General features: G+C 45.8%; 1 protein-coding gene and 1 long non-coding RNA gene across 11 annotated transcripts in view; one reads left to right on the top strand and one right to left on the bottom strand.

The window, feature by feature from the left end:
- Positions 1–22631, bottom strand: part of LOC143378983 (uncharacterized) — a 79602-nt gene that overhangs the window by 26108 nt on the left and 30863 nt on the right. The window lies entirely within an intron of this gene.
- The window catches only part of Inae (inactivation no afterpotential E), a 50307-nt gene that overhangs the window by 23943 nt on the left and 3733 nt on the right, over positions 1–22631 (top strand). For 8 of the 10 annotated variants that reach the window (XM_076831148.1, XM_076831156.1, XM_076831151.1 and 5 more), the window contains 11 exons: positions 8827–9038; positions 13004–13105; positions 13525–13711; positions 14845–14929; positions 15022–15350; positions 15697–15892; positions 16389–16577; positions 16883–17173; positions 17488–17717; positions 17844–17867; positions 18606–18738. In XM_076831148.1, the coding sequence (XP_076687263.1) occupies positions 8827–9038; positions 13004–13105; positions 13525–13711; positions 14845–14929; positions 15022–15350; positions 15697–15892; positions 16389–16577; positions 16883–17173; positions 17488–17717; positions 17844–17867; positions 18606–18738 (1978 nt within the window). Of the gene's footprint in view, positions 1–8826; positions 9039–13003; positions 13106–13524; positions 13712–14844; positions 14930–15021; positions 15351–15696; positions 15893–16388; positions 16578–16882; positions 17174–17487; positions 17718–17843; positions 17868–18605; positions 18739–20626; positions 20824–22631 lie in introns of all 10 variants that reach the window. The other 2 variants (XM_076831155.1, XM_076831153.1) reach the window with 2 other exon arrangements.

Below are 22631 nucleotides of genomic sequence, written 5' to 3'. Positions count from 1 at the left end.
CGGGGAGAAACAATGGCGCGGGAAAACGTAGGCTGTAAGTAGTTCAAACAACGAGAAAGCTCGCGGAATATAAATTAGCGTGTCGTCGAGCAACGACCCTCACACCCGGCGTTAATCTACCAGTGGCGTGTCCGTTTACGAGGGCTGGAGTAGAAGCGAAGCAGAGGGGTATCGTCGAAATTCTCTATTCTTAAACTTCTCGGAGGCGATTCCGAGAACGGCGCACGGCCTTGGAGACCCACTGAGTCAGCGGGGATGCAGCGCTGCTCGATATTTTCCCGTGAAAAGACAGATAACGAGTCACTCCGCCGCTACTCGGGGCTGGAAGAGAGGCCGAGGAGACGTTTGTCCCCAAGACAGATCGGCTCTCCCGCGGATACGGCGACGCTTGCCTGAAAACAAGTAGCGGGTGCACAAACAGAGAGGGAGGGAATAAAATCAGTCGGCCTCTCTGGCTTTTAACTCGACGGCCGATGGGAAGAAGCACGGGAGATTGGAGCAGAGGCACACGGGAAAGGGAGTGAGAGTAACGTGGAAACACGCTGGAGAAGCCAGCACAAGGTAAATCGATACGGACCACGCAGCAGCCAAGGCTGACGGCCTTTCGCTTCGTTCCGTCGTCTCTCTACTTTCTCTCCTCCTCGTTTCCTCGCGCCCCCTATCCGTCCTCTCCTCCCTTCGCTTCTATCCGCGACCCCTCGCGCAGATTATGGTGCTCGCCTCTAGCGATGGGAATGGAGTGGCACTCGTTCCACGGAGTTTGCCATCGCGGCTGGGCCCCCTTGCCTATCGACTCGGCGGACCTCCAGACCCCACCGGGCCAACTCTGCAGTCGCAGTTTTCACCGTGGCACGCGTTTCTGCAGCCGTGCATACGGGGATGCTCGATCCTGTCGCTGGAAACGTAGCACCAATTGCTCCTTCGAGGTGTGTCGCCTATTCTATTGCCACGCGAGCATCGGAAGTTTACGTACAGGAACGTTTTGGATTGCAGAAACAGAAGACCCGGGGGATTTCGTTGGATAGAGGGTGAAAGAAACTTTATCCTGGTAGAAGGATGTACCTACTTTGATAGTCGGTGAGAGTGGTAGGATAAGAACGCCAGGTGAAGACGTCACGAGTACAAGAAGAGGGAGGACTGTAATGGACACAAGGATAATTTAAACTATCGTTTTTGCGAATAATACTTATAAAGATATTTATTCAACTTAAAGTAAGAATATTGGAGATTCAACTGTTTTATCTTGACTCCGTGACTGACACTGGTGGCTTTTGGAATAGTAATGCTGTAGGATAAGGGACTGTGATGGGTTTTAAAGGTTTCTGAATGTAAGAGAGGGGATGACGGGATAGGGCAGAATTGCAGGATTTTGGGATAGGTGACGCATTGGCTAATATAACGATGTGTAGCAGGGATGACGCGGTATTTACATTTACGCAGCATTTGGGTAATTAGTGCGAATCATATTTACAGAGAAAGTCGGAGAAAAACGATAAGAAAGGGTCAGTACATTACAGGACACCGAAGGAAGACGTAACCCGTTAACGCGATTTTACGTATAGATTCTGAAATAAAGCAACTGTACCAACTCCCCTGCCGTACCAACACATTTACAGATTTACCCTATTCCAAATAACTTGACCAAAGATCCTTCTAAGAGAATAAAATAGACCTACCCTTTCCTCGCTTAGAAACCAGCCCATGCAGCATCGATTACCCTAAAGACGATTGTCGAAGACTATCCTATTCCTGCAGCAATCCCAGATGCGTTTCTCATCCGCAGTCGCGGATCCGTCAGAACGGATATTTAACTTCGCTCGCTGCTAGCGCGACGCAAAAGCAGACACAAATAGCAGATATTACTAAAGTAGGTAATTCTATGTTGCCAAGACAAAGTTAAAGGTTTCTTAAATCCTTTTAAGAAACATATATGCAGAAAACATTGTCAACAGAAGACCACGTGAATATGAATTGCTATAACGTTCGAATTACAACAAATTTTTAAACACTGGCAAACGTGAATGAAATTCCTGTTGAAAATAAAATAATTATATTAGGATAAGCGTATTTCTGATTGTGAGATAAAAACTACTTTTCCAAGTCGCCATTATCGTTCCATTTTCCTCTGTCAGCAGACAAGGCAGTTTTTTACGCCACTGAAACGTTGCTTTTCCTATCCAGTGACAAAAATTTCCCAGTCTTTTCGACGACCAACATCGCAACAGAGTGTGGAAGCGAGAGAATCGCTGACGCTCAGAAATCGAAAGTAGCTACCTTGTAATTGTGACAATGCGACTACTATGCGCATACGGTGCCTGCATTTCCCGGACCCGGAAACGGTCGTGAAACGTGAGGGCGAAAGGGAATATTCTCGCGAGAGAAAAGAACGCAGGTGCGCTATTGCAGGCGGTCAGGTCTGCTTTGAAGGGGGTTAGGTCTGGGTTATTTATATATTCTTATAACGTTAGACAACTTGGAATTCTGAAATATAGCAAGCTAAGGTGAATGCCCCAATTTCTGCTCGTTTAAGAGGTAACTCCTCATAAAGAAGGTGTAAAAAATTTGTTTGTGATCAAAATATGCAGAGTAATTGATTAATTCTTTAATAATAAATCAACCAATTGAAAAACTATTTAAGAACGATATTTCAAGATGTTTAACTACTAGTGATTTGTAATTAAATATATAATGCTCGTGCAACACTCGCGTAAATGTTTAAATAATTTAGAATTATTTTGTTGCAACTATAGTACAAACGTAACGCATATAATAATAAGAAAAATACGAAATGAGCAGAAATTGGGACATTCACCTTACAAGGGAAGATCCCGAACCCGAGAATTCAAAAAATTCTAAAGCTTTGTGGATATATAGAGAATTTTCTCCTAAGTACAACGCATTTTTTTTTTGCTGCCCAAAATCACAATAACGGGGTGAAATTAACTCCTGAAGATTCGGCTATTTTTCGATTTTATTTTCTAACTCGCAATCTGTAAGATATAGAAAAGAAATTTCAAGACAAAAGTTACTTCTTTTAATTAGATCTATCAAATGGTAAAAGTTTTATCAATTGTTTAAACAATTAGAAAAAAGTTATAAACAAAAATATTAATAATGTTTTCTAAAATTCGTCGTTTCACGTGAAATCTGAAGGAGCAATGTTCTTCTGACATTTATTAGGAAATTATTTTATTCGTCTTGTAAACCAATGTTGTTTTACCATTTCTTCGAACGGTACAATGCTCGCTGCAACTACTACAATGCAGTACAATCAAGAAAAACGATGCTTTTAAGAAAGGAGGGGCTATCAGGAGGAAATTCCCTACATATCCACAAAGTTTCAGAATTTTTTGAATTTTCGGCTTCGGGATCTTGCCTTGTTAGTACAATCTGCCTTATAAATTCAGCTCCTTTAAACGTCCTGACATAAGTACTCCATATACCCTTCAACGATGCCTCGCACTTTCATGGTGCCTGGAACTATGACGTTCGCTTCTGGCGATAGGAATGAGAGTGCCACTTATCCCACAGAGTTTACCCTACTCGTCACGGCTTCTTTTCCATCAACTCGTGGACTTGGAAGATCCACGATGCGGACACTGTGTACCCTGTAACGTTACACGCGTTTTTACAGTAGCGTAGATTACGATGCCCCGCTACTTCTGGCGAAGGAAAGTGCCCCTCGTTCTACGAACCTCACCCCCGTGTCCAGGCCCTTTACATCGGCGGCCCAAAAAGCGGCCATCGAACGAATATATACATGGAATACGTGGCCGTGGAGCGTTCTCGTTTCGCGGCCGTTGAAAGCAGATAAAAAAAGAATATTCCGGGAGAAAATGTTTCTCTCCGTTCGGTGTGTCGTTACCTTCTTTTCAATTGTTTTAACGAGGCAACCGCGCGGCGTTGTAAATATGCAAGCGTACGAACCAATTCACCCTTTCAGCGCGATCGATCCCGATGCCCGGTGGCCCTAGCAGAGGCACGTCGAAAATCGTTAATCCGATGCGCGCAAGTGGCGCACTTCCGGTTGATCTAACCGTTTGAAAGGCTCTTGCCGAACTGCATCCCCCATTGTGATCGACACCGTGGACAGTTCAATCTACTTCACGTCACCCGCTGTCGAAAGGCTTCTCGGTCAAAGTTCGGACGTCAAATTTCCACTGCGGCGGAGTCCTTGAAATACGCTCCGCCGCGGACGCGGGTCTTTGGAAGGAAACCAGGGAACCTATTGGTAACCATCGTGGAACTTTCCACCTAGATCGACACAGTTTACTTGCAGCCAGCCACGAAATTATCGCCACTAACCGAAATTTAACGAACGATATCACAAAAGTCACTGTACTGCTTCTCATTTTAAAATTTATCTCAAATCGGAAGTTCCCGAAATTTCTGCTTCCGCCAACGATCTCGTGACGCGCCGTGCCTTCTCCCTCGCGAAAACTGGAGTACACGTAAGCATAGGCGAAACACTGAAGAATTATTGCCACAGAGGTGTTAAACAAGAAAACGGAACGCCGCGCAAAATGTGGAGCGACGGAAAGGCTCGTAAAAATTCATAGCGCGCGTATTACGCGGGCCGTAGTTTTAGTGGCGTATAAATCCACCCTCGGTGCTTAAATGGTCACGCGGGGCGAGCTTATTCGCGCCAGCCAGACGCGAATAGGAATCGTTGCACCGATGCGAAAGTCGCGCGCGAGCCTCTTGATCCCAACGCTACTTATCCAGCCAGAAGTACCCCGGGCACAACCCCTCCTAAATCACCCCTAACCGCGCATAGAATCGCCTTCCTTCTTCCTCGGTCCGTCCCTCTTCTGTCGCGTATTTCTTCGCCCCGCTTGTTACGGCTCCCTTATCTCCTCCACAATGGCCCTTGCTCTTTTCGACTGCGCGTGGCCTTGAGCGACTGTGCTCGGTACCCGGGGAACATCGTTCTAAATCGATTCGGGTTACGGGGAAATCGAAAGCGTGCACCGTGAGATCGAGGACGCCGGGAGGGAACTTTAGTGCTGTACCTACGCCAAGTTGCATGGGGAACTATGAGATTCTGTTTGACAAACGTTCTTCTTGTTAGCCGAGGCCAGAGCACGGACTTAATTGACCCGTGACTCGTTCGTACTAATTGGAGGATTTGAAACGTGTAACGGGACTGGCTCGTTCCAACCAAGTTTTGGGTTTCGCCAGGAGAATCGGATTGTTTTAAGAAGTTCTCTTTCAGTCGACCTCGTTGCGACGAGATTATTACCATATTGTGGCTCGTAGTACTCTGTTTTTATGGAAATTCTGCAGCTCCGCCAGTTTGTTAGACCTTAAGTGCCTGGCATTAATTGGGCGTGTGCGGGGCTCATTTCAAAGCATGTTTAAAGGTTTCTTTTTTAAGGAGAGAATCTAGTTTAGAGGGTCGAAATTGGCGATTTGCTTTTTTGCTTTAATCGATGGTAATACTCTCAGAGAATATATTCCTAAAGTTTCAGAGCGAATTTCAAAGTATTTCGGAAGTATCAGCAGTTATGTGGAAACCGTAAGTTTAAAACGCTTTTTCAGAAAACAACATTTTGCATATTAGCGGGGAAGATAGCAAGAAAAATATTTGACCCATCGACCTTTCCTGGGGCTTTTTAGTTAAATAACGAACAATCATCGCAGATGAACTGAAAACATTTATGAAAAAATTAAATTAAACCACATTTTTTTGCATAAAAACATCGGAATTTTGTCCTCGAAACCGTGACATTTCCTTCAAAGATCCAGAATTTTGTCAATTTTAGACTTCTCTCTTGTTTTTTTAGTTCATCGACAATGTAATGGAAACGTTACTCAGTTCATGGAAACTAAGAAAAACTTGGATGTGTTTATTTTGGGCAAAAATTAAAGCTTCCATTTTCCCCACCATTTCACAATTCCAATTTCGGCGCGATGAACTAGAAATTTTTCAATTAATTTTTTTTGTATTTTTTAAATATACATTAAAATACCCCTAAACTTCTGGAAAGATTTACTTTATTGATCCGTGTTAAAAAATCGCGAAAATCACCTTGTTTCAGTTTCCTAAACCAGGTTCTCCCGTTAAGGGTTGTTTCTGGCGTTTCATTCTTTACTTCAATGCGTTCCCATTTCGGCTAACATATTAACTCTGGAACAAATGTTCAGTCGGGACAGTGCATTTGAATGAAAGAATAACGTGAAAAGGGAGTCGGATATGGAAGAATTAATTAAACTGTCTTCAGGCATCGGTGAGCCGTTGCCAATTTAATAACACATAGTCCGTTCCAAGCAACATTCTGCTTCGTGACACGTTCATTTTCCGCTGTGGCCCATCTGAACCGCGGAGAGAGCGATGATACCGGGTTGTCGAGATCGTGTTCTGAAGTGGCTAACAAACGTTGAAGCACGACGATCGGTCATATCCCTTGAGACCTTTATCCATAGAACACGATGCACACGCTGCATTATTAAAGCACGGCCCATGTAACTCCATTCACAGTTGCCTAGCACGTTTCACCTCGTTTCTTGCCGCCGCTTTGAAGAGATTCCGTGATATAAACGCGACCAGCTTTCATCGGACTCCCCGTTCCCCGTGCAGGCTGTTTCGAAAAATGCCTCGAGGACCGGCGAGCCAGAAACCCGCCGATGAAATTCTCGATCCTTCGCTGGTACATTAGGAACGAGGGAGGAAGTGTCGCAGACGGTGATGCTGCTGAAAAATTCAGTGGCGCAGGATGAATACGATTCGCGGGATTCATTATTAATCCTCGTCCTTTCTCGAAACTGGTCACCGCTGGGGCACGCCGTGCTCCCTCGCTGTCGGCCATCGATTGCTCAGCGTTAATAATTCATCGGCTTTTGTCTACTTGTCGCCGTACTCTAACGAAACTGCGCAATTACGTGTATTCGCGCGAAGCATTCATTAAACTGTCTCTTATCGATCGTCCGTCTCGGTGAAAATTGGACCGGGTCGCAGGACGTCTCACCCTTGGTCCACTAATCATCCGCGAAGCGAAAGAAACAGGCACAGGGCGGAAAGAAATGGGAGGCAAAAACACGGAGAAGTTCCCTCGATTCCGTACCGTAATCCCGGCGTGTCATCGCCGGGGAACAATAGCGCTCCAGAAATCGATAAATACCCTTCGAAATATTCGGGGGAATCGGGCAGGAATAATCCCGATTAATTGGCTCGCGATCCATGGGCACGGGAAAAAACCAACCCTTGATCCTTCGAGCTACTAGATGCATTTTTGCATCCCTTGGGCACTCGTGGGTCTATGTGTATGTATAAGGGAATATGTAACGTTGGCCACATGAAACGTTAAAAGCCAGTTCCATGAAAACTACCGGGGATAGAGACAAAGTGGTTCGCTCTATTTAATACCAAAAAGTTGTACTGTTATTTACCCAGTGTACGCGCGAAAATTGCAATGAGTGTACACGGATTTAAAGCGATCACTTCACCACATTAATGTATATTACACGTCTGCTTCATACGAATGTACTTTGCAGCGTGTGTTAATGAGCTATTAGGAGCTGCGAAATAGACCAAAGTTGTTACATCAAATTCTGTGTAAAGTTGAAGGACCAAAACGGTGTCGCGGTGCTTAATTATTCTCCATACGTGTTCCCCGCATTTAGCTTCCAACGACTCGTTCCCCTTCCTCCAACTGAAATCGACATTTACCCCGACGTCGCCAGAATTAAATCGGCTGATCTACGTCAAAGGAAGTAAAGAAAGAAGTCACCCCCAGACGAATCCAATCACTTTGCTCGTGTACGGAGCAACGAGCAGAGAAGTGGCCGAGTTTAAGAGCTGCCGACGCGGAAGCGTCCAAACTGTATCGGTGAATCGATTAAAGTAGCATAGCATTCTCGATCAAAGTAATCGCGCGTAATTACGCCGTCACGGAACGGAATAAGAAACGGCCGTCGGTAAGTGTTTTCAATTCGAAGAGCAATCGCGAGGGGGTGAGGTTAGAGATTTAAGGGAATTGCGCGAACTTTGTGATCGAGGGTGGCTTTAACGAGGCTTCAGCGGGTTCTGCGGGGCTCCGCGTTCGCGATCGAAAGGTTACTCCTCTGAAAAAGGGTAAGTTTACGCGAGAGAAGCCCGGCGAAGTTGCTCCGCCCGCGAGAAAGGACTCCTGCGATCTGTGCCCGAGCCTCTGGTTCCAAGAAAATCTCGTAATATCGTAGCCGACGAAAATTTAAGCCGAGATTACTGAATCTTCCAGCTAGTCGATGGACATCAGTGTCCTCCGGTGGATATTAAAGATGTCGGAATACGCTAAACCAGCGATTCATTTCCTACAGCCCTGGTTCGCAAGCAATCAAAGATCACCGTCTCCAGTGACCTTAATTTTCCAACAGAATTTCGCGAGAGGCGTGCGATCCACGATTTTTATTACGCGCTTCAGCGAAACGCGCCGGCCGCGCGAAACGGGCACGCACCTAAATATCGCGCTAGACGGCGACAATGAAATACGAGACGGACGAAATGAGCGTAAAGGGGATTGGTAAATGTCACCGCGGGCTCTAGAACCACTGAAATCTCAAAGTCGACCGGTGGATAGACTTATATTGCCTGATATACGGGGCCCGTTTCTATGACGCATCGTCGGCCATAATTTTTCTCATATTTTACACGGAGGGGAAAGGACGAACGAAAAGAAGGCAACGGGCAATTGAGTGAAAGCTAAGAGAGAGAGAATATCCTGCTTGAAATGTATTCTGTTCACGCTCGGGTAACTGACGGGCCAGCCGTGATATTTTTATTCCAGAAGCGGCAAGGGGGGCCGAAGGTAATTGCTTTCATAGAAGTTCTTATCGTCTGTGTTACAGGGTGACAGTACTGGCCGTTCTGCTGGGGATTCTCGAATGGGATCGCAGCGTCACGTGCGTCCTGCTGCTATGGGAATACATGGTGGGATACTTGGCCATTTTCGTGGTCTCCATAGCGGCGGAGTTCTCCATCTGCTTCCTGGCGACCAGGGGGAGCATCCTGGACACCGCGGTCAGGGCGCCCATGCAGTACTTCCTCTACGTACGACTTCGTGAGTGACACGTCCCATCGACTTTCACTTTAACGCGTTATGGCGCTTCGATAACTTCGCAAGTCTTATTTAAAACAGAAGGATGCTGTAAGATCGAATGCTCGGCATTCGAACTACTCACATTCTCCCCTTTGTATCTCTTGGAATTTTTATAAGTGTCTGTGGTGACGAGAGAACGAATTAATAGTTATTCTTAGAAGATGAAGATTACGTAAATATGGAGATAGGTCATAGAAGTATCGTCGCTAGAATCGATCAGGCTTTTATTAACAACCCCTATGGCCGAAAAATTCAGCGCCCTCAATCCCAGAGCTACTTTCCTTTCTGACGTTGTTACCTGATATATTTATGATACCGAAGCTGAGGGGTAAGCCAGTACAAAAGAGGAATTGCAGTTGGAAGAGTCTCCTAAATTCGCTCGCGAACGCTCATGTTCGTGTAATGTAGGAGAGACTTGCAACGTCGTCTAATATAGATCCCTGTGAGTCCATTCGGCCTGTAATAACATTAACGGCCAGACACGTTCAGGTATGTAGGTAATACCACGAATGTAATCAAAAACAGATACGCCCCAAAGTATTTACCAAAGCTTCTAACCAATCTAATTACCTATATCGCGTTAATGAATATGTGGTTAATTGAAGATCGGGGTGGTCGTAGGAGAAATCGTAATCGATCCAGAGGCGCAGGGTGTAGAGTTCGTTAACGAAAGGCTTCGTTGGTGGCGACGGGAGGCCACTTTTCCCTTGTCGGCCCCTCCAATCTCCCGAGGGCGAGGGGCGAATATTAATAAGAGCTCGGTCTGTACCCATGGCTCCTTGCTGGTAATAAACGATCGTTCGCGAGGGAAAAGAGTTTGGTCCTCGAGGGTCGCGCTTATCCTCTGTACGAGTGCATAATGCAAGGGTAGAATTTCAGAATCGATTCGCTTCGTTCTTGTGTAATTTCAAGGAATTTTTGCGGACAAAGGTTATCGGTGTCGTTCAAATATAATATAAGATCAGACACTGCCAGGTTCTTCAGAGTGAAAGGAATCGTAGACTGTGAGAAAAAATTGTTCCACTTTTTTCATTCACCCTGCTGCCCAGCTTCAAGGAGTCTTTTAAGTAGGAGAGGATTCCTCGCTTCTGAAGTTTCTCGCCTTTTTGCCTCTCCCCTTTCGCTGCGCGGAGACGGGCGTGAAATTTTCTGTCTTTCTGGCCATTAAGAAATAGGAAGTCATATCGTTCTGGGTTCTTGCTCCTCTCTCTAGCGGCCTCTGATCTCTCCAAGTGTCCCTTTAATTGCCCATTATGCTAATGCACCACTTGCGCGTCTAGAACCACTTGAATAGAAATCTCCATATCCCTTGATTCTCTCCATACATACAATGCAGCGCCTTGTATGTATGGAGAGAATCAAGGGATGGCGCGAAAAACTGGAGCGTGATCTTTGTCACAGAGCTTTTGCGAGCGCTGGGAAATGCTCATAGCGTCAGCTTGAACTGAAAGCGCAAATTTTATATCTGGTACTCGTGTAGCTTTCAGTTTAGACGTTCAATCCCAGACTTCAGCAACTTCTTTTAGGGCAGCTAGATAGTTGAAAGTAAGGGAATTCAATAAGTTTAGTTTTCAAACGGTCGACTAGCTCGGAAACTCGATTGGTGAAGTTCCAGAGGCTGATCTAATGGCCTATTGCAAAATCCTACGGTTTCCTTTGAAAGTGCTCTTAGAGAGCTGTAGAAGATGCCAGTATCGGTACGACAATGAGGATCTTTTCAGGATTTTTTGAGGATCTCATTTTCCATGCACCCTGTGCAAATCTACTCGAGAATTTGCATTCTCTCCTCCGAGATCGCTTCGTGGTATCTGACATTGTGTCCGTAAAATTACTCGCGCACTGCCGGCATGTACATTACATGCCAGTTAGGCGTACAAAGAATTACTTCTAGCCGTCTGTTCTCCGGAAAGGCACATACATCGCTGAGGTATTAACGATTCTGGAACGGATCCAACGGTGATCCGCTGTTCTCCGGGAGTTATAGCGCACCGAGGAAGAACTCGATGGAAATTCCGTTCACGTACAGCTGATTGGTCGGATGCGTACAGAGTGGCAGGCCCGCCGCCGTTGCAGCTACACTCTTTCGACTCTCTGTTCGATTCGGCTGGTCTGATTTCGACACAACAGAGGACTTGGGAGTTCTGGCCAGGCGAGATTGCACCACGAGGAGTGAGAATGTATCTCGGGGGCGAGTGTGAAAGTTGTAACAAAGGCTCTAGGAAACGCGAGGGATAGGCTAATGGAAGTTCCCGCTTTAAATAACTTGTTTATCTCTGATCTTGCCAAAACCATGTTTCAAGATATACATATATATAATACGTTCGGTGGAGTATATTAAATGGTCCAAATTCGTTTCTAACGAATCTCGAAACAGGATATATATGTTCTGTGAGAGTAAACACTAAGAAATTATTGATGACGGTAGGATCAATCGTCGCGATATGTATTTTCGCAGCTCTGCAATTAAATCGTGGACAGCAGTGTTTGCTTTCACAGTTTCCTCGCGCTTTGCTAGTCCGCGAGCTAACTCTTTCTGTTTCGCGACGTGATTCCGCGACTAAAGTCCAATCGGCGTGAATCTAATCGGAACCGCAACAGTTCAAGTTGTTCAAATAAACTTTACCATTAAAATAATAGGTACTGCTACTACTTTTAGACTTTTTATTTCCGCTAACGGCAATCTGAATGAGTTACCGTTACGATCATATTTTTAACATTAACGTTGACAGTTCTGTAACAGCCTTGAGGTTCTAACCATTTTATTAGTATGCCGAATGTAGGCGAAATAAAAGCAAACTGAATCATCCAGAAAATACCTCGAAATAAAGCTACACTGCTTTATCTTAACTTTATCAGCAGAATTTGTTAGTCGTATTCTGAATTCTAATTTCAACTTACATTTCATAGAGTTTAGGCAATTTTCTATATATTATTAGTTAATGCAAATCTGCATTGATATTTCTCACAAGAGGAATACTTGCAAGCAGAGAAACACCGGGGAACTTTTCTTTATCGCACATAAAATACCTTTACTTGGATAGATTTGAAATTATCTCGACTTATGCAACGGCACCTATAGATCCATAATCATGTCAAATGCACTCACCGGAATGCAGAAATGAACGAAAGCTGGCACGCCGGAACACGGCGAGTTATGCTTTTGCGGCGAAGCTATCTCCTGCTGGATGCTCGAAGAAAGCACTGTCGATACCTTCAATCCTTATCCGGTGCGAAGCTGCGGCATTCACGTTGACGTACTTTCATTTCAGCCAAGAAATGCCAATCATCCTTGAAAAAGAAACGCACGCAGACTTTACGAGACGCTTGACCCAAATATATTCCGCCCCTGCCTTTCAATCATCTTTTATTTCTAAACGCTTTTCAGAGTCACTTGATGCACTTCAATCGAGAGTGAAGTGGAACACTTTGCACTTTGTTTGTATACAGAAGTGCTAGTAAATCAAGAAACTCGAATTATGAAAGAAAATTGTAGCGAAATACATAATAACGAAAAATGACATCTCGGAGAAATATAATACATTGAGGAGCTTGCTCGACGTCCCTATTAATATTTATCAAACGATTCCGGCTTCTCGAAGGACCTCTGATTAGCGACGTCTGTCCCCGAATTTTTTGGATCCGCCAATTGGGATCGGCGATCTATAATAGCGAGCACATTTCTTCACTCATTCAAATTCCATTGGAACGAGAATAAACTTGTAGGTACACATTCGCGCTACGAATGGAATAAGAGATCAGAAACTCAGGGGTTACGAAATCATCACACTTCTCCCCCGATCGTTTCTTTATTTTCGCACAGACAGAATAAGCAGTCTGTTCCATGGCTCGCCTTGTGTACATAAACATTCCAAGACTTTAAATTGCCCCACGAGCTTTTACATGAACTTCGCGAAACTTTATTTCAGTCCTGCTACTGGTGGAAACTGGATGGCTGTGCGCAGGTGTAACGTGGATAATCTATTACTATCAAAGCTGTCCCGTCAACCAACTCAAAGATATAATGTTAGGTAAGTCTGACTTTTCACGGACACGTGAAGCACTTTCCTTCGGCTTTCTAACATCGAACGAAGACGATGTATAAAACAATACGAACTTCTGTATCGTTCTGAAAGTCTCTGCTCTATTTACGTCTCGTGGGAATAAGAACATCCTGTACCAGCTATGTTTTACGCGGACAAAGAATCCTGTACCAAGGAAATCGGACGTTACATAAATTCAAGGCGAATAGAATGCTACACATTAGTACTCTTGAACTCCTAGTGCTTGAAACGTCGAGAAGGATGATGATATTTCACGGTGCTTTGTACGATTTTCTTCGCCAATCATTTCTCTTTGTTCGATCCGTAACGCGGCAGTCGGTGAACGAGGAACCGATGCCTCTTTCGCGATCAGAACGGTTCGATTTTAGCGAGAACTTCCACCACAGGTTTACTGATATCGAATTGGTGCGTGCTGGCGTCGGTGATGGTGACCGTGTGGTGCACCTACGACGCGGCGGGCAGGTCCTGGGTGAAAATGAAGAAATACCAGCGCAGCATGAGGGAGGCGGAATCAAGATGCGGTAAATTACATTACAACCGGAGCGGCAGTAGGAACAGAAACTGGCGGCAAAGGTAACGGCTCTGTGTTCGTTTGTACGTCGGTTTGATCCCCCTCGTCTGACTTATTACCCGCCACTTCTACTGAGATCTCTCCCGCCACTCGCTGTTCACCTTTCATGTCGCCCGCTGCCTTTATTGCTAAGTTCTTTTAAATCGAAACTATTACGGCACCTTTACCACTCGAAGTGACATTAATCTCATTGCCCATCACTTTTCCTTTAATCAATAATGTAAATGAATGTAGGAATCGGTCGATGTGCCAACGTGGCGGCAGAGGGCTGTTGCTGAGTCGCGTGAGAGCTACAGTTATGCTGTTTGAATGCTTAAGGACACAGAACGAAACGAACGTAGCGCGCGGAGAAACGAGTGTAACGCGCAGATTCTTTGTTTCGTCGTTCTCGAGAACTATACTTACGCCTGTAATTTTATTTTATTATTAGTTAGGGATTGCAAAGCGGTAAATCGGTAAATCGGTTTGAAGCTTTTTTTCACTGATAACGTAGCAGATATCGACGGAATTATGCGCTACATATATGTGCTACTATTTCTCGCGATCTACCGGCAAATATCGAGAAATACGTAATTTACCGGTAAATATCGAGAAATACGTAATTTACCGGTAAATATCGAGAAATACGTAATTTACCGGTAAATATCGAGAAATACGTAATTTACCGGTAAATATCGAGAAATACGTAATTTACCGGTAAATATCGAGAAATACGTAATTTACCGGTAAATATCGAGAAATACGTAATTTACCGGTAAATATCGAGAAATGCGTAATTTATCAAATTACCGGTAAAAATTTGGCGATTTACCGGTAAAAATTGGATGTATAGCAATGTAGCGCATATATATAGCGCATAATTCCGTCGACATCTACTACGTTATCAGTAAAAAAAAACTTCAAACCGATTTACCGATTTACCGATTTGCAATCCCTATTATTAGTATCTAGTTTTGATAATTAAAATCCTACGTATATTCCAAAACATTCCTGGGCTCGCAGTAAAATGGGGGAGCCATTACGGAAAGCTGCTTGTTTATTTTGACCCAAATGACAGCATTAATACAATCAGCCTTCCTTCTAGGGTATTCCCAAATGGAAACCACTGACATTATTAAAATTTCCTCGATTTTAGAAAAGTCATACGCGCGTACCAGGATAGCTGGCACAACAGGTGCAGGCTGCTGTTTTGCTGCATGGGTAATTCCGATAGAAGCCGAGTAAGTTTGACCGAGAATCACGGGAGCTTTTCAAGAACAGACGCGGGACCAGCTTGGCGTCACTTGTAGAATAATATCGCTTCGGTTCTCAGAATTCGTTCGCGGATATCGCCAGGCTGTTCAGCGATTTCTTTCGCGACCTGGACGTGGTGCCGTCGGACGTGGTCGCCGGCCTGGTGCTGCTGAGGAAGTTCCAGAAGGTCGAAAGGGAGCTGATCGTGAAGCAGCGGAAAAACGACACGTACGAGTTCCTGTCGGGGGTGCCGGTTACGCCTCGCACGAAATTCTTGTCCTTGACCGAGGACGGTGATCTGGGCCACTTCCAGTCGGCCATTCATTACATGCACTTCGCCCTCGCCGCTTATGGCTGGCCCATGCTCCTCGTTCATCAATCCACCGGCCTTTGCCAGTTGTGTGCAAGGTAATGTCGTGGGAACGTGGCGCACGTGCCGTCGCGACATTAAGCGTCACCCATCGATTGAACTCCCCTGGCATTTCATTGCCACCTTCTCGACAAAACACGAATTGTTCAGCAGTCTATTATTATACCGGGAATATTGCTAGATTCGACGATTAAATTCTGTGCCTGATTGTGGATTTAAAGTTAGCCGTCCATTTGGGAAACTCTTCGCGCACTACGGTAACAAGCAGGTAGCGGTCGAAGTTAGACGCTGAATAATACAGTTACACGCTCGAAATCATCTGTCGAAGCGGATTAGCGCTACAAGTCGGGTCTCGGGAGTAACATGGTCGGAATCTTGTCGCAGATTACGGTGCGGGTGTTTCCCATGCGGCGGACACGAAGACGAGGCGACCGTGGTGGAGGACAATTGTTGTCAGTGCAATTACACGGCGCTGAAGAAGCTGATCAATGTCGCCGAGGTGGAAGTCACTTATGCGACTTTTCACGTCGACGTCAGCGAGACGCCGTTCTACGTCGCGCTCGATTACACGAGGAAAAAGGTTTGCCGCGTTCCTTTATCGATTCCCGTGCACTGATAGCGTTTGCCTTGGTGGAACACCGGGGGACATTAGAATCTTCGCTACGAAGCTTCCTTCTTATATCGAGCGTGTCATGAGTTTAATCGGGGAATATCGAATTACTTGCATTAAATTGTCTACTAATGAACTTTGAGAGATGGAACATCGGTATACCACCACGTTTTTTTAGCGCGATTCTAAACTTTACAGCATCCTCGACGTTATAGACCTCGTCGCGTCAATGTGTAACGTAGATTTCACCCCATCGGTCGGGGGATAAATCTCGCGTGGTAGTAAGCACGTTAGTCTCGCAATCTATAACGAACCCAGAGTGTGTTCTAGTTCGATCATCAAAGCTGGTCGCTTGAGAAAATTAAGCCGCCTAATAATGCGCCCGTAACGATCGCTTTACCCCGAACTCCGGCGGACTTACACCCGGAACGGTTAACTACCAATTTTGCTGCTGTCTCTTCTTAAGGTTGTCGTTAGTATACGAGGTACCCTCAGCATGGAGGACGTGCTAACAGACTTGAACGGGGAGGCTGAAGTGTTACCATTGTCGCCCCCGAGAGACGACTGGCTGGGGCACAAGGGGATGGTCCAAGCCGCCGAATATATTCAGAAAAAGCTACTCGACGAGGAAATCATGTCCCGTGCCTTCGCCAAGGTATTGTTCCCCACGTCGCTTTAAATGTAAATGATTGGCGCACGGCGCATATCGGCGGCTGGTTAAACGGAATAATTATACTTATCGCTGAACTCGTTACCTATTTCGAGTCACGGAACGGAAAGGCTGAATATACAAGTTTATCGAGTTTTCTGCGGTTATACTTCGACTCGGTACTCCCAGGGCTTTGATAACAGTAAGATCTCGCGCGCAATTTAATAAATAAATGTGTTAGGTTCGATGCACAGATGGTAGGAATGTCTGTTCGACCACTCGATTGGACACCGTCCAAATTTCTGCCTCAGGATCCTTCGAGGGGAACCACTGAATTCGGTCTGGTGCTCGTTGGTCATTCCTTAGGAGCAGGAACAGCAGCTATCTTAGCGATATTGCTGAAACAAGACTACCCAGACCTGGTGTGCTTCGCGTTCGCCCCACCGGGTGGTCTGTTGAGCATGCCCGCTCAGCAGTACACGCAGGAATTTATTACGTCCGTGGTGGTCGGGAAGGATGTTGTGCCCAGGATAGGTCTCCGACAAATGGAGAGCTTACGGGCCGATCTTATCAATGCCATAAAAAGAAGCGTCGATCCCAAGGTACGTATCAGTCGAGCTTCCCCGAGTAACCATACATTAAAGCTACCGAATCGTCTCGAACCGCGTTCCTCGCTGATCAATCAAACACTTTCACGCGTCGCTACCGTTCCAATAAATCTCCAGATATGTGCAAAATTTGTATCGACCCACTTCTCAAAGTTTAACATCCCTGAACCGTTTCGACGCCGTTCGTAGCAGCGTTCGCGAAATACATTAGCAGCTGATGGGGCGAGGGATAAACAGAGTGGTCCTGGCGGAGAACAATCTAGAGTCGAGTGGAAATGCGCGCATCAATCACGCAACATTCGTTACAGTGGAAAACGATAGCCTGCTCGGTGATGTGTTGCGGTTGCGGTTCCACCCCCACCTCGGCGGCGAATTTAGAGGCAGGCGGATGCATCAGCGAGTATCAGAGGGACAAGGACCTAGCCCGCTCCCAGACCGTTCTTCCAAGCGATACCAGCATCACGCTCACCCTGCACAGGCCCCTGTACCCGCCCGGCCGAATCATCCACGTGGTCCGACATCATCCGAACAAGGGAGAGTAAGTTGCAACGTTTACGTCCCCTTTTCGACTTTAACCCGCGCCGTTCCGCCCGACATCGAACCTCGAGATAGCCGTTCGTATGCCAGACAGACTTTAATCCACGATCTCTTTTTCCGTTCCCAGGCAGAAGTACGAGAGCTGCTGGAGGTACGTTCATTAGAAACTTTGTATTTTTCAAGGTTGCTCTGGGTAATTGCATCTTGGGGATGTGCCCGCATGCGAACCCTTGGATCTGTATTCTAGACTTCTCCTCTCCCACAGTGTCTATCGCACCCTTTTACTATCTTCTTTCAGAGACGTTACTCTATAAATGTCTCCTTAGACGTGCATGATTGAGTCTAGAAGGATCGTGTGTCGTACCGAACAGGGTGGGCCACCTGATACCACACCGCATCTACATAATATTTCTGTTGCTTTCGAATTCACGTACGAGTGACGCGAATAACCGTTGCCGGGTTTACAGGAAGACGCGCGATAGATAGAAGCACTATTTCTCTCTCCAGGTTGCCGTTTCTATGTTCCCGGGGATATCGTTTCTTTTTTACACGGAACCGTATTTTTGCTCGCGACGATTCCCCTCGAATCTCTTCCCGGCAGCTGTGCCGACTGAAAGTGACCCATCGCGCTGGTTCAAACGCGGACGGGATGGGTATTCGTGAGCGCGCAAATGCTACCTATCGCGGGACTGGCAGCTCGGTTCGCGTCACGAATTCTTAAACAAGAAATGTGTTCTATTAAAGGATAACTCAGGCACGATTAGCTTGCCAATCTATGTTTATCAAGACTCTTGTGCTCCCTTTTAGAAGTTTCATTGTCCAGATATGTCTGCGTGCATGTAGTCCTGGGACACTTTGTGTACAGCTGTGTTTTCCGATTCGATTCCAGGCGAATATTGAACAAACGCGAGCCAGTGTACCAGGCGTTGTGGGCTGGCCCGTGTGATTTCGACGAAGTGCTGATAAGCCCGGTGATGATACAGGACCACATGCCGGACCATATGCTGAAAGCTTTGACCAAGGTAAGCCGGATACCCGCGGTAAAGCTGGGTAATTACAAACTCTTGGAAGAGGCGATCGCCGAGCCGGATGTTACGAAGGAAGAGGACGTAGTTGCCACTGTAGAGAGTAACGGACACGCTAACGATCGCGATCCCAGTAGTGCACGAATTCAAATAGCTACGATCAGTGGCCAGCAACTGGCTGGCGAGGTGGCCGTCATCGATATCGAGGTATACCACCCAAAGGATCTGGATCGCGATGATCGAGGCGCTTTTTAAACCGGCGCCGATTTACCAATGAACGATCTCTAAGACACTTCTTCGTGACGGAGGGAACCACCGACTTGATTGTAGTTGTAGTTTGTCGATTAGCGTAGTACTTTTTTTACCGCCATTAGCGTTGCCACCGTTTTCCTTTCAGTTCACTCTTCAGGATTATTCTGTAACGGAGATCGTGCGTGCTGTGTTGTGCTGTGACATTCGTTCGGTAGAATAACGCAATGATGTTTATGTACGATGTAAGCGATGATTGAGAGTTGCCGTTAAAGGAGAAACACGCCTGTTTTTACTTTGCTGCTGAAATCGATCAAGCAATTGACACGCATGCTCGTCGACACTGCATGAACTACCGTAACACTTGGCAGAGTTTATATACGTAGCTAATCACGTAATTCTGTTCCTTTATTTCTTCCAATCACTTTCGCGATCTCTCTCTCGAGTTTTCTGTTTCACTGTGATCGATTGCACCCAAAACGACTAAGGAGCTTTTCGCACAGAAGAGAAGCTGTAGTCCAAGCAATGAATACGAGTAATTGATACAGACGTTTGTGTACTTTTATATAATATTCGAAGAACGGAATTTCCAATGGTCGTTTTGATTGCACATTGTAACAATTCAATTCTGTATAATTTGCGATGTACGTTGCCTTGGTCAATATACTTTTTACACACAAACGTGTTGTTATTTATTTGTTAAGTATTCGCTTCCTAGTTCTGTGCTCGAAACGGTAGAGACTGGATATTAGCATTGATAACAGATACCGTGATGGGAGGTAGGAATTACACTTTTTGTTTCGTCGTTTAATAATATTTTGCTAGTGTGTCTGCTACTGGCTTCAATGTCTCCAGTTACCAGATCCCTCTCTCTCTTAATTTTGAAACACTTTTCTAGATGACGGGAACTGTTTCAACGGCGACCACGGCCAAAGCAAACGGCCGCTAGTCTATTTCCGCTTTGCATGACAATGAAACGTCGAATTTCTCGGATTTCAAAAGATGCAGCTGCCTATCGAGGAAACAAGCTTTAGTTTCAAGCGTAAGAAGATCTCGTACAAGTCGATCGAAACGCTACCGCGCTCGTTTGAAGCGACTAGAGTAACCGTAACCGTTGCGCATGCTGGTGGATATTCACGAGTGAACGCTTTCCGCGCCCCGAAGTAGTCAGTTGAACTTTAGTGGCGCCACGCCCCGTTGTTCGAATGCCGTAGTCGCATTTTTTTCCCCACACACGGAGCCTGGAAGAGTGAATCAAGGCGTCGAGTGCCGTGGCAATTGAACTTCAATGATCAATTATCTTCCGCCAAACGGGAGGCATTGAGAATTGAACAACTGTTCGCTTCGCGCGCCGTCAATTGCCTGTGCGAACCGTTCGCAGTTGGCCCGCAACATTGAACTCGGCGCTATTGCTCGTTTCGATCGCTCCCGGTCCTTTCATCCTCGCCCAGTACCGTAGAGAATTAATCTGTTCACCTGTTAGCTATCTATTAGACTAGGTGTTGACGATTTTCCGCGAAGTATACCCCCCACTTGTTGCGAAAAGTAAGACCGACGACACGTTGCTCCCTCGATTCGTGGCTAACCAGCGATCCTACCAGAGGATATGTGGCTGAGGGTGTGTGGTGTGGATTAGGTGTCAGCGCGCAGAGATCGGGGTGCTGCGGAGGCCGATGCAGCAACGCATGCAACGGTTGCAGCGGACTCGGCGGTTCAATGGAGGCACGATGATCAACGCCACGTCGTGGTCCATCATCAAGGTACATCGGCGACCTTGCAAGGCCGCGACGCCGACTTCCATGCCACCACACACTCTTCTCGCCACGAAACAAGGTACATAGACGTCTTCAGGCTTCATCCGGCGTATCTTCCATAGGCTGCGCACGCCAGTAGCGTAGTAGATGGAGGAAATGTAGCGAGATACATATTTTCGCGATGACGACGATCGCGTCGAGATCGTTATGATCGAGACGGATAAAGTTAATCATCGCTCCATGTGTCCGCGTACTGTATCTACAGACTTTCCAGGGAAACTGATTTCTTTATCTTTCCATCATTGAACGTGAACATACTTCAAGCGACGTGGAACGACTTCCATTGGCCTTTGGCAGTGGCGGATTTAAGGAAAAGGCCCAGGTGACAAACGTTGGAAATTGAAGAGATAGTTTGCTAAAAACCGGCTAAATGTAGTACAGAAAAAAATATAGTATTTGAATAAAATCATAATTCTTTTTTTAAGATGAGGCCCTGATTGAGTCTTCTGGGTGGGGACCCTGGCGGCAATTGAAGAGTCCCTGTAGAAAACACTCAAGTGCCAAAAATCAAATTCTATAGACTACAGCATTACCATTGGGACGTAGAATATTTTCCGATAAATTCTTTTTTCCAATCTTGCCACTCACAGTTTTCTACAAGGACTCTACAACTGCTCATCGGCCGCCCGTTAAATCCGCCACTGCCTTTTAGATTCTTCACTTCCAATATTTGATTCGCGATCTTGATTGCATTTTATGATCTCGCTATATTCCATCAATCCATTCCTATCGTTGTTTCATCGCTGCACCTGGTATCTTTGTATTCCCATCGTGGGTACGTTTGTGGAAATTGGTGTATATGGTAGAATTATTTGACGATAAGTACGTTCGGTTTGAAGCTCGATGGAATGACGAAGTGAAGTGGCGGGGGAAGGTATGAATTGAAGGAACATCACCGGTGTTAGGTCGCTGAAGAAATCTTGTGGTAACTTAAAACACACCAGCGGGCAGATCGCATTGATCGACTAACGCCACTGTCGCAGCTGCATTTGCAACGTTCCACCCCCGATTGCATTCCGTCGCATGCGATCACCCCGGATCACGGTATCTAGACACCATCCACGACTGTTCACCGCCATGTTCGTTCGAAATACGCTTGTCCCAAAGAATCAAGAGAGAAGTACGTATTGCAAGCCGACGTAGAGATTAGTTGCGCGAGATCGTTGAGCGACTCGCGGAGGGGAGCGGAGAATTGATCCGTCGATCACTTGAATGGTACTTGTCACCGTCGTTCATGCATGTGCACCACGCATCATTTAGTCCACCACGATCGCCATTCTACGCACTTGGTTTCTTAGATACATCATAGAGCGGTTCCGTCGCGATTTGTCCTTCGTTAATCGCATGCCAAGTATCGTAACGGAGTGCTGAGCACTCGAGTGAGTTGTGCTCTGCTATCACTTGTAATACTTCACTTCCATTTGCAGAAATGTACAAAGTAACACTGTCTGGGAACGATAACAGATCCAAACAGATGAGCCCGCTTACTTCGTAGCGTAAAATTATGGAGCACGAGGTTCCTTATTCTACGTAACTCGCGCGATCCAGTTTTAAGGCACTATAATAGGTGCGCGTTATTTTAATTCTTCCTTCGTCATATTTGGCTCTGTTATTCGCGAGTCTCGTGTTAATATTCAACTAATTAATGAATCTACTAATCTGAGAATATCCGGTCTGCATAATATGAATTAAATATTTATAACCACCCGTTAGTGTAACGCATGGAATACAATTACGAGAAAGCTGTATTTGTGGCACACATCGCCGGGCTGATTTTTGGCCCTCGTTGCAATTCTGTTGCGACAGCATAAAGAGCAGGAATTCCGC

This window comes from Andrena cerasifolii, chromosome 2, assembly GCF_050908995.1.
Source record: "Andrena cerasifolii isolate SP2316 chromosome 2, iyAndCera1_principal, whole genome shotgun sequence".
In the NCBI taxonomy this organism is placed as follows: Eukaryota; Metazoa; Arthropoda; class Insecta; order Hymenoptera; family Andrenidae; genus Andrena; species Andrena cerasifolii.
This window is presented reverse-complemented; position numbering and strand designations above follow the sequence as displayed.